Source organism: Camelina sativa, chromosome 5 (assembly GCF_030686135.1).
Source record: "Camelina sativa cultivar CO46 ecotype springtype chromosome 5, ASM3068613v1".
Classification (NCBI taxonomy): Eukaryota; Viridiplantae; Streptophyta; class Magnoliopsida; order Brassicales; family Brassicaceae; genus Camelina; species Camelina sativa.
The window spans coordinates 10,531,291-10,543,141 of NC_141884.1; the positions used below are offsets into that span (position 1 = coordinate 10,531,291).

Consider the following 11,851-nt stretch of genomic DNA (forward strand, 5'->3'; position numbering starts at 1 on the left):
AATTTGAAGGATAGACCATAAATAAAATAAGAGGTATTGAACCCAGAGAAGAGTAAACAAAAAGAGGGGGCGAGACATTTATAAAGCATAAAAACTTTTAAAAGTCAGCTATTTAGACTTTTTTCCATCAGCAAAAGAACATAGAGATCACAACTTTATCATTCAGCTGTGGCATGGGATGATGGGGGGTATAGGGACTGCTCCAGATTTGGTGATCCCTCCATGATATCTCGACATATTTCATCACAGTTGTATATGTGCAGCTGCCAAATGAGCATAGCAAGTAGGTGCATATTTTTATGTTGCTGGTGATGCTAACTTGAGAATAGGGGTCAACATTATTTATATGTGGATATATTCAACTTAGAGGTGGACATATTCAACTTAATCTCATTAATCACCACATTCAATTCTAAAATTCTAAAATGCTATAATTTTGTCCCAAATTTCTATATATAAAAATCGTATAAAAACAAATTAATTAAAACAAATTAATAACTATAAAATCGCATATAATATATATGGGAATATGCCAAGTTTATATTATTATATTAATTATGATTGATTTTAAGTCATTAAGTTTTTTTAATACAATTTTATATATAGAAATTCGGGACAAAATTATTGTATTTTTAGAATTGAATGTGGTGATTAATTAGAAAGATAGAAAATCGAATGTAGCTGATTTATAGGTTCCTCATAAATTTATATTTTAAAATCGATTATTGTAAAGAATTTTTAGAGAGATTTTAGGAGAATGAAATTTGGAAATTTTATATCAGATTTAATAGGGAGACAAATTAGGAAATCTTTGTTTTTGTTAATGGAAAAGAGTTGAAATTATTTTTTTTTTGTTTTATAATTTTATTAAAAAAGACATTAAATTACAATGGCATGAGATGTAAATAATTCTCAACTTCAAGCCTTCTTTGCTAAAGTTGCTGTGAAAATAATAATATAGATTTGCTACAACTATTCGTGTGTCTATTTGCTTCAAGTTTGTCTCAGAAATATTGTAACGGATTGTTTTAACTTCCCACAAACTAAGCTGTCGTTAATAGTTACGAATCCTACAAGTTTGTTGTGACAAAATTGCTACAATTTGTCATTAATATAACTGTGTCACTTTGCGTCAATTATGTTTCAATATTTTTGTAACAATTTGTTATTAATACCCACAAACTACCGGTTGCTAATTTGCTATGCAGAGCTACGTTTATCTTGTAACGTACGGGCTACAAGCTAGGGACGTTTGATATTGTAACAAATAGCCACAAAAGTTGTCACTAGATCCGTAACTAAATTATCCACAACTTGATACAATGTTTTTTTGTTGTTTTTATCAACAACAAAATTTGTGAAAAAATTTGTAACAAACTTTTATTTACTCACATTCTCGTTGCAACAGAATATTTATTTGTGAGTATATTACGGATATGATATGTGTTTGTTACGTACATTACATTTGTTATGGTAACCAGAGTATATTATTCCCAATCAAAGTATATTCAGAAACAGAGATAATCGTTTGTTAAAACCCAACAAACAAGCATTCATAAAAAAGTTTCAAAAGTAGAGCATAATCATGTGGATCATACATTCCCACCTCCAAAAAACAACAAGCATTCATAAACAGAGTTTCAAAAGTAGAACATAGGGAGAGGATAGCATACTAAAAACTTGATAAGCAAAAGAGATAGAGATCTAACATCACCATTCACTTCACCAACTTGCACCAGCATTGTCCTCATCAGCATTGTCATCTTCTTGGTTTGCCTCATTGGGAACTTGGTTAGGATCTGAAACTATGGGAGTACCTTCAGCATGTTCCTCTGGTGGATTACTAGGTTCAGCATCATGATTATTATTGAAGCGAGATGGGCCAGCTCCGGTGCTTTGTGTGGGATGAACAGAAGGGAAGTTGATGGTCGCTCCTTCTGGCAAGTACTTCTTCATGTGCTCAACCACAGCAGCCAGCTGTTGTTGCAAGGTGGAGAGTTGACGTTCAGGTGAAATTCTGGCTATTGCACCAGCAGAGCTTTCCCCACGCTCAAGAGTAGAAAACTGTTCTCCACGACCAAATATCCTCCCATTATGAGATGGTACATACTGAAAAGAAAAAACAAGTTAGAAAACACTTTCATAAACTTCCAAAGATAGAACATTGTTAGAACAGAACAACAAACCAATGGCATTTAAAACAGTTGAAAACGTAACATGACTTTTGGTCCCTGAGAATAATTCGATAACATTTCTAACCAATCTCTTCTTATGTATGAACGTAAATACTAATGAAGCTAACGAAGCTAAAGAGAAAATGAGATTGAGAAAAATACTAACAAGCTAAAGAGAAAACAAAAGAACAGAAATATAAAAGAAAAGTTTGAGACAAATACGTTTAGTATACTAACAAATACTGTGTCTAACAAGGTAACTATGTTTTATATGTTTGTAGTAGAAGAATCTAGCTAGTTCATTCCAAAGTATAAAAGAAATGGATAGGGAATTAAACGTTTAAAACAATGAGAATTGAGTAAGAATTGAAACTGTTACCTTCAAGTACAATTCATTTTCATCAAGCTGTGTGATCTCTGAGCCATCGTTGGGACTGTTGACAGAAGCTTGAGAGATGGCCGTATTTTCGTTATTGGTTGTGGTGGTTATGCAGTATATATTCACATAGAGATTTTGGTTTACTATTTTGAATGTCTTACACTGGTTGTGTCCTTGGTTAGCAATTGGGGACTATTTTCTGTGGGCTACGTCCGCCCAAATATGACATGAGTGGTCGGTACGGTCAAGACCATGGCCAATGGAGCAATCCATATGGGTTGCTCAAAAATAAATTAATTATATAATTAATATTAAATTAATCAAAGCAATAACCCACTAAGTACTTAAACAAAATTCATCCTTCCACTAGAGAAAATTTCAAAGGTTTCTTTCTCAATTATTAAAATAACTTTCTTTAAGACTATTGTTTATTAATTTTTAAATTTTAACAATTTTAAAATAAGAAATAAGTTATATTAATTACTTATATTACATTTGAAAGGGAAACAAATATTTTACAGCTTTCGGGAATATTGAACATATTTTACAAAATCGGGAAAAATAGACTAATATAAATTGTAATAGAAGAAACGAGGTACGGGAAAATAAATGAAATCCGTTTTACTGTTGGGTTACACCAAACATATTTTACAAAAAGAAATCCAACTAATTGTGAAGCGGATATTTTGAATTTTTGTATAATTTATTAGAAATTTTGTTTGGATTTATAAGGAGAATAAATTTATAATGTCTCAAAAAAGAAAACCAAAAACATATCAGATCATGTAACATGGTCCATTTTACAATTTCACTCGATTCTTGATTTTGTTTAGAGAAGATTGCAATTGATGAATAAATTTTACACATTGAAAAACAAAAAAATTGCAATTGTTTTATTTGGCTGTCGATTTTGTTGGTCCATATGCCATAAGTCACGAGAACATCATAGATGCACAAGAAAGGAGACAAAAAAACTATTGTTCAAAAGATGTGATACAAAGTTGATGTACTACTCTGTTCTCGATGATGATTCAGAGAGGATCCTTTTGAGCCCTGCAATGTTCAGTGGATATGCAATTTCGGAGAGGATCTTTTTGATCCCTGCAATTTTCATGGGACAAGAGTCAACTGGAATACGGATATATACCGCTGCCACATTTGTAACAAAAGATGCAAAATCCTTTGAGAACATTTGATCATGGTATGTATATCTAGCAAAGTAACTCTCCGAAATGGACCAATGCAAGTCTTAAAATCCCTGTCCCTAAACCCCGCTCTTTGAAAAAACAAACTAAGCCTAAATCTTCACCTTCTTCCCCTCCCACCAAAATTGCTACTCATAATCCTTATGATGTGTTAGCACTCCCCCCTAGTAGCCCTCTCCTCCCTAACCCTCCTGTTTCGTCGCCTTTACCTAATCCTCATCCTAATCCTCAACCTCATCCTCCCTCCTCTTCATCTCAAACTGACCCTATTTCTTATATGGTTATTGACTCACCATCCCTAAACATTCAAGCTAATTCCACTGGAGAAAATCCTCCACCCTCCGGAGGACCTCCTCTAAGTCAGTAACCCTCTTTTGTTTCCTATGTATATAAAATCTTTTTGTTGGAATATCCGTGGTTTTAATGATACGGATAAGCATCGGCCTCTAGCTAACTGGCTTGCTACTCATAAGCCACTTTTTGGAGCTCTTTTAGAAACTCATATTAAGGAACCAAACTTGAACCGTGTTATGAATAAGGCCTTACCTAGATGGAACTTTACCTCTAATCACAACTCGCATGTGGATGGAAGGATTGTAGTTATCTGGAAAGCTCCGGTTACAGTCTTTGTTCTGCATCAGTCCAATCATCTCATCACCTGTGAAATAACAGTGCAAGGTGGTCATCGATTCTGTTATACCTTCATATATGCACCCAATACTAGTGAGGATCGAACTGACCTATGGTGTGAACTGCTGAGGTTTCATCAGAGTCTATCCTTGGATGCCACTCCTTGGATCCTCTGTGGAGACTTTAATCAAATCATCCACCCAGCGGAACACTCTACTCAGTCAGTTAACCACTTCACCTCTCGTATGACGGAGCTTCGGGAGTGTTTGTTGCAACTTGAGATGTTTGACTTGCGTTTCTCTGGCCCTTTGTTCACCTGGACAAATAAAAACCCATTACATCCCATAGCAAAGAAGCTTGACCGTGTTTTCGCTAATAATCATTGGCTTTCTGCTTACCCAGATAGTGCAGTCTCGTTCCTGGTTCGAGATATCTTAGACTATTCCCCAAGCTGCCTTAACCTTTTCGCCCCTCTTCCCTCGGCTGGAACTAAACCGTTCAAATTCTTCAATTTTCTAACCAAGCACCCAAACTTCCTTGAAACGGTTGGAATTGCATGGAATCAGGCTGGAAGCATATCTTCGCAGGAAACCTGCTTGTCCACCTTGAGTGCAAAACAAAAAAATTTAAAGAGAGATTTAAAAACACTTTCTCGAGAGAACTTTTCAGATATACAAAATAGAGTGCGAGAGGCTAACAGTTTGTTACACTCTGTGCAGGTACAAGCCTTGACTGACCCCTCACGTGACCTGTTTCAACAAGAGAAAGACTTGCACTCAAAATGGGAGTTTCTACGAAACATTGAAGAGGCGTATTTCAGGCAAAGATCTAAAATCACCTGGCTAAAAGAGGGAGACCTGAATACCACTTACTTTCACCGTATTATGCAGTTGAGGAATGCCTTTAATGCCATACGTTCATTCACCACCCCCTCGCGACCATTGTTGATGACCCTATAGAAATGAGCTTGTTGGCGGTAAACCACTTCAAAACTCTCCTTGCGCCTGCTATACTTCCACAAGTTGTTGCCCCCATCCATTGGTTTCAAACCCTGCTCACCTACTGTTGCTCACCTGAATTAAAGCAAACTATGTCAAAGGTTCCAACCGCTGAGGAAATAAGGAAGGTTATATTTAAGCTTAAAGCAAACAAAGCACCTGGTCCGGATGGCTTTACTTCAGCCTTCTATAAAACATCTTGGGATATACTGGGACAGGAGGTTACCCTTAGCATTCTCCGCTTCTTCCACACTTCTTTTCTTCCCTCTGCGGTTAATGCTACCATTCTGGCAATGGTTCCAAAGGTTCCAGGTGCTTCACTTGTCTCTGACTTCCGACCTATCTCCTGTCTCAACACTTTATACAAAGTAGTCTCTAAGCTGTTAGTTGCGAGACTGAAGCCCATTCTCCCGGATCTGGTGCAGAAGAATCAAACAGCCTTTATCCGTGGAAGATTATTGGTAGAAAATACTTTATTAGCAGCTGAACAAGTTAATGGATATCAAAAAACGAATGGTCTGAAACGTATCACTATCAAAGTGGATATAGCTAAGGCTTTTGATACAGTAAGGTGGGAGTTTATCTTCAGTTGCTTAAGAGGAATTGAAGTACCAGAGCAATACCTTCGATGGCTTAAGGCTTGCATATGTACACCGTCTTTCTCTGTGGGATTTAATGGAAATGTCCATGGTTACTTCAAAGGTCTTAGGGGGCTGCGCCAAGGGGATCCGCTCTCTCCTTATCTCTTTGTCCTCGCAATGAATTGTTTATCTGCCTGTTTAGATAAAGCAACTGAGGAAGGCAGAATCCAGTACCATCATAGGTGTAAAGAGATGAAACTTACTCACCTTTGCTTTGCAGATGATCTTCTGATCTTCGTTGAAGGTTCAGTCTCCTCGGTGCAAGGTGTCCTCCAAGTCCTGAAGGAATTTGAGGAAGTGTCTGGGCTAGCAATCAGTCTCCCCAAAACTAGTTTCTTCACCTCCGGTCTCTCCTCATCTAAAACTGATCATATTGTTAGCACAACTGGACTTACGCATGGTCAAATTCCTATCAGATACTTAGGAGTTCCTTTGTGTACGAAGAAACTGAGCTTACTGGATTGTGCACCACTTATTCAAAAGGTAAAGGGCTGCTTTAACGCTTGGTCTACGAAGTCCCTCTCTTTTGCTGGCAGGTTGCAAATGTTGAACTCGGTGATAGCTGGCATATCCAACTTCTGGTGCTCAAGTTTTGTCCTCCCAAAGCAATGCATAAGGATGCTGAACTCTCTCTCAAGTGCATTTCTCTGGAAAGGAACGACAGAGGGACATCATTCTGCTAGAGTGGCATGGGAAACGGTTATTCTAGACAAGAAGGAAGGGGGTCTGGGTATTAGGGACTTATCTAACTGGAATAAGGCATGTATGATCAAGCTTATATGGATGCTCTTCTTTCGTTCTGGATCCGTTTGGGTAGCGTGGTTCAGGCGAGAAATATTGGCTGGCAATTTAAGTTCCTTCTGGACTCGTAAGCCTAGTAACAGGAACTCTTGGTTAGCAAACAAACTGTTAAAGTTAAGAGACGAAGCTTACCCGTGGATCAAGGTGAAACTAGGGGATGGAAAATCTTGTCAATTTTGGACTGATAACTGGAGCGATTTAGGCAAGATGACGACTTACCTTCAGGAGGATGGGCTCTACCAAGTTGGTATTCGTAGAGGAGCTACTCTATCTGACCTTTGGCGACGGGGGACGTGGTGTTTACCTCCTGCAAGATCAGAAGCGCATGTGAATTTACACACTGTTCTATCTACTATCACCTTAACAGAAGTTCCTGACACTTACCTCTGGTGGCTTGACGACCAACGGCGGGATCGGCATAACACGGGCTCCATCAGTTCTGCTCTTCGAGAGAGTCACCCTACTGTTCCTTGGCATGGGGTGGTTTGGTTCTCAGGACGTATCCCAAAGCATTCCTTTCTAACCTGGCTTTTTGTGTTGAATCGTTGTCCGACGAGAGACCGGCTGTTAAACTGGGGCTTGCAGGTGGACCCCCTATGTCTATTTTGTGCAGCCATGCCTGAATCACGTGAGCATCTCTTCATCGAATGTCCCTACAGCTGGTCGATCTGGGAAACAGTAGCGAGGCGATGTGCTTTTTCCCCCTCGAACAGCTGGTCCACGACTCTCACCAGCCTCACTCTTTGTAGAATCGACAAGATGTCCCGAAAACTACTCTTGATAGCTTGGCAGGCGGTGATCTACGCGATCTGGACTGAGAGGAATCATCGACTCCATCGAAACGCTTTCAAATCCACTGACCTTCTCCTTCGACAAATCGACTTGACGATTCGGAACAGAGCTTCAAGCTTTCGCGACTCTAACCTTCAACTCTCCTTAGACCTCCTCCATCTCTGGTTCGCTGGACTCTCTTAAACGGCGGCATGCAAGAGTCTCTCCTCAAGATGCGATCTCCAACCCTACCTCTTCACTTTCCACTGGCTTGTTTGGATGTATTCGAGTAATAATTGAAGGTGGTTTGGAGGATGGACGGTTATTTACTCAACCAAATTTCTGGTTCGATTCTAATTCTTGGTTCTATTCTATCTTTGGTTCAACTTCTAGTTCCTTAAATTAATGAGTTTCTTTAGGGACTTGTAATGGGCTAAGGCCCTGTAAACTTTTTATGTACCCTTTTGCATTTTAAATTGAAAGCCTTTTAACAAAAAAAAAAAAGTAACTCTCTCTTTCTTCTACACCAACAGAATACTCCATAAGGGCATGATTATCAGGGGTTGTAAGGGGGGTTTTTAGATTTTTGGTAGGTTAAAAATAAATCAAAAATAGAGAAGAGACTCTCTTATTTAACATACTGAAATTATTTTTAAGAGACCCAACGTGTCCATTTATTGTTGGTCCAAGAGAAATATAGAGAAGGGAATAAAAAAAAAATTTCCCGACATTTCTTTCTTTCTTTTTCTCTTTCTCTCTTTCTCTCCTTCTCTCCTTCTCTCCCGATCAAAGTGTCGATCCGTCAAAGGAAGAGCTGGTTTAATCGGAGGGTATAGAATCTGTGGAGTTTTGGGTCGGAGGCGAGTTGAATCGGCAGAGATGTTATCGGAGGCGACGGTAGCGGTGGCGATTTGAATCGTCGTGGAGATTGACTCGTGGAAGGTTCGAGAAGCTTCAGTAAACGGAAATGGCGAAGAAGAGCTCCGATTCGAGCCATGAGCAACCTCCTTTGAGTTATCGTAAGAGCGTCAAAATCAAAGCCACGCCGGATCAATTTTTCGGTAAGCGACGTGTCTCTCTACTTCGCCTTCATCGTTCTTTTTCGTTTGTTGCTTCGAGTATCGTTGTAGATTTGATTGATGATCATGATTATGCTGAAACGATGAGTTTTTCTTTAGCGGAAACGTTGAAATTTCGTCTGGTGATTGTTGTGAGAAACATCTGGATCATGTTCAGTGGCATTGATTTTTCAATTTCGTCGAAAGCTAGTAGTTGCAAGTCTGGTCAATTAGTTTAATTTTCAACACATTGAATCGTTGATGTAGTTTGGAGAGAGTTCTTATGGGGAGGTTTAGCTGGAGCTTTTGGAGAAGGGATGATGCATCCTGTAGATACTCTCAAAACCCGACTTCAAAGTCAGATTATCATGAATGCAACTCAGGTATGATTAAACTGACATCACTTTCAGTGGCCTTTTTGGGAGTGTATCATCATCTCTAATCGTGTTTTGTTGTTGATTTCAGAGGCAACAACAACAAGTTATTTCAGCTTTCAAGTATGGCTGTATTATGTATTCCATTCTCTTTGTAAAATGTGAAATGTATTCATCTTAGCTCTTCTTGTGGCATGCCTATGTGTGATTCATTCTCCTACTTATCATCGTTTTAGGCAACACCCAGTTTATGCTGTACATGTTTGTGCTGCAAACTTGGAACAGAAAACTATCTATGGTCTGTATTCCTTTTAAATATATTGCTACTGACCTTATTTTAGGCTTTTATAGGGGCGATGATCTTACCACTTGCACACATTCACTGCTCGGCGCAGAACTGAACTTGTACAGTCTTCCTATCTTAAAATGTTGTGTAGTTGCAGGTGGGCATCCATTGTTCTTACAACCCTTTTGATTCGAGGATTGACAGTTCCTCTCATGATTCACAATGAAAAATGGAGGTTAAGGCAAATGATACTGAAACATCTAGCAACGTGCTTGTGTAAAGACAGCTCAGATTCATGGCCGAAGTAACCAAATTCCCTCTTCTCTTCCATAGAAACATATTTAGAGCTTTCCCTTAATACCGTGGTTTACTCATATTTGTTTGTAGGCACTGAGAGCTGCGAGTATTTCTACTCAAAACGCAATGCCCACTTCAGGTTATCAGCAAGTGTTTCCCACTGGTAATCACCAGTCCTTAGCTGCTATGCTTCCGCAATACAAAACTCAAGCAACCGCTCTATATCTTTATTTTAGTTAAGCACGTGATGTTTGTTTTCCATTCTAACTCTTTTTTTTTTTATTCATTCTTTAACAGCTTAAAGAAAGCTAGATGATGAGTATAGAGCCCTTGTGTCTATTGTAATATGTATTAATGTTTTAATTAATTTTTGTATGTTTGAAAATTAATTAAAATGCAATATTATGTTTCTCTATTTATACCACTTTTATTCTATTTAAATGGTTGCAAGATGATTTGGTTGAGAATATTTGGGCAAAATTTGGAGCAAATCAGTATTAAAATTAATCATTCTCTCCATTTATAAATTGCACTTTTGTTGTAATATATATTAATGTTTTTATTATGTTTTGTATGTTTGAAAATTAATTAAAATACAATATTTTTTAATTTTATAAAATCTTAAATGTTTACACATTTATACCATTTCTATTCTATTTAAATTTTTTAAATTTTAAAAAACAATATTTTCAAAAATAAGAGACCCAAAATAAGAACCTACCAATAAAAGAGATAATTTTATCTAAGAGATCATAGGTTCTTATATTCCAAACAGTACACAATTAATTCATAAAAAAATTAAGAACTCCCCTTATATGAACCCCCCAATAAACTTGCTCAGCTCCACCGCTTACAGATCCTCTAATCACACATTCTCATCTATTGCTTCTGTCAAACCATAGAACATGTTACAGTTATTAGACACCTCTGCAGGAATGGAGACTGGGTCGAAATACAAGAATACTACACCTAACTTTATCACTAACATAAGCATGGTTCCAATACAATGGCGTTGCAGCATTACCTCCACCACAAGAAGACTAATAGTTCATCATATAAACAACATCTTTGGCATATTAGCATAGAAATCGTGAGTACTAGTACATCATATCTAAACAACATGTAAGAAATTAGTATAACAGAGGCAAACTACAAACCTGCTCTACGATAGAGTTGTCAGTTAAAGCTATCCTGTGGTGGTTTAGCTTTCCATAACCTCTCTTGTAGATCAATTCCTTTACACTCTTCCATAACCTAAAAGATTTTAAAAGCTTGGATCAGTTAAAAGTCCCTCACATAAGATCAATATCAGAACTTACAGTTTCTTAATCGGTGAATATAATAAACTCAAACCTTGGCTAGAGAGACCAATGCTTTCTCCTCGAGGTCTTTGGAGCAGCTTCTTGACGGACTGGATCTTCATACTGATCACAAACAAAATATAATTACAATCAATACATCAAACACATAAACTAAACACACAAAAAAAAAATGAAAAATACAAATCATAAATCAAAGAATCTTTTAAGTGTATCCAAAATGATTCGGTTCTTCTCTTCTTCTTACAAAGTCTTTTGTGTACAAAAGGGAAAGACAGAAACAGAGTCTTCAAGAAACAAGACGGAGAAAGCAAAGTTGGAAAGCTAACCTTGACGGAGAAAACAAGACAGGACAATCCCTATCACGATTGAATAATGAAAACTAACCTTGCCGATTCACCTCGCCGTCCCCGTAAGTCCATCAGATAAACCATCCATGCTCGTATCGCAATCGGAGATCGATTGTCGTCGGATCCGAAACGTCGGATCGAGATTAATAACGATTGGAACCAGAACCGAACAGAGATCGTTCTACGAGCAAACGTCTTTATGCCGGAAAAACGGTGAATCGATTAAAATCTAGGAAAACTGAAGAATCAGAAGAGATTCATCGGTTCGTCGAGGGAGCAAAGAGAGAGAGTCGGAAAAGAAAAGAAAATGAGATTCAAAAAAAAATTAGTCTTTTATATTTTAAAGACATCCAACCAGAAGCTGTCACGTACCGTTTCTTCCAGAGTTCTTCCGATGCTCGCTTGAGCAACGAGTCTAAGGGTCCCTCATTGTCTTCTAGCTTTCTTAAGAATTTAGATGACTTTAGTGTGATTGTTAGACTCGCAGATCACATATGGGTACCTTGGACTTATTTAAGTGTCTACAAAAATAGGTTTTCATGTACGTTTTTTTGCGTGCGAAACAAAA

General features: G+C 37.8%; 1 protein-coding gene and 1 long non-coding RNA gene across 7 annotated transcripts; one reads left to right on the top strand and one right to left on the bottom strand.

Annotated features, from left to right (window-relative positions):
- The first annotated feature begins 8,262 nt into the window (after positions 1-8,262).
- Positions 8,263-10,029, top strand: LOC104786438 (uncharacterized). Of its 4 annotated transcripts, none has more exons than XM_087449803.1 (6): positions 8,263-8,660; positions 8,925-9,040; positions 9,123-9,154; positions 9,469-9,621; positions 9,705-9,777; positions 9,912-10,029. In XM_087449803.1, exons 1-5 carry the CDS (start codon positions 8,567-8,569, stop codon positions 9,709-9,711), a joined length of 402 nt encoding a protein of 133 aa, XP_087305929.1. In that variant the 5' UTR covers positions 8,263-8,566; the 3' UTR covers positions 9,712-9,777; positions 9,912-10,029. The 4 variants fall into 4 exon arrangements, with proteins under 4 accessions (XP_087305929.1, XP_087305931.1, XP_087305933.1 ...); XM_087449805.1 differs by having other exon boundaries at positions 8,286-8,660; positions 9,383-9,621; XM_087449807.1 differs by having other exon boundaries at positions 8,287-8,660; positions 9,373-9,621.
- A 173-nt stretch (positions 10,030-10,202) lies between these two features.
- Positions 10,203-11,798, bottom strand: LOC104786439 (uncharacterized). Of its 3 annotated transcripts, XR_015556650.1 has the most exons (5): positions 11,656-11,798; positions 11,321-11,521; positions 10,968-11,038; positions 10,772-10,868; positions 10,203-10,502 (listed from the first exon to the last, which is right to left on the bottom strand). It is a non-coding gene; the product is annotated as an uncharacterized LOC104786439 (long non-coding RNA). The 3 variants fall into 3 exon arrangements; XR_767497.3 differs by lacking the exon at positions 11,656-11,798 and having other exon boundaries at positions 11,321-11,646; XR_015556651.1 differs by lacking the exon at positions 11,656-11,798 and having other exon boundaries at positions 10,203-10,654; positions 11,321-11,594.
- Positions 11,799-11,851: the final 53 nt, after the last annotated feature.

What these genes read in the sequence shown, in the direction of transcription:
- LOC104786438 (XM_087449803.1), top strand. Translation starts at nt 8,567, where the DNA reads ATGGCGAAGAAGAGCTCCGATTCGAGCCATGAGCAACCTCCTTTGAGT. An exon ending in CACGCCGGATCAATTTTTCG is followed by an intron (nt 8,661 to 8,924) that starts GTAAGCGACGTG and finishes TCGTTGATGTAG; the next exon opens with TTTGGAGAGAGTTCTTATGG. An exon ending in CAAGTTATTTCAGCTTTCAA is followed by an intron (nt 9,155 to 9,468) that starts GTATGGCTGTAT and finishes AATGTTGTGTAG; the next exon opens with TTGCAGGTGGGCATCCATTG.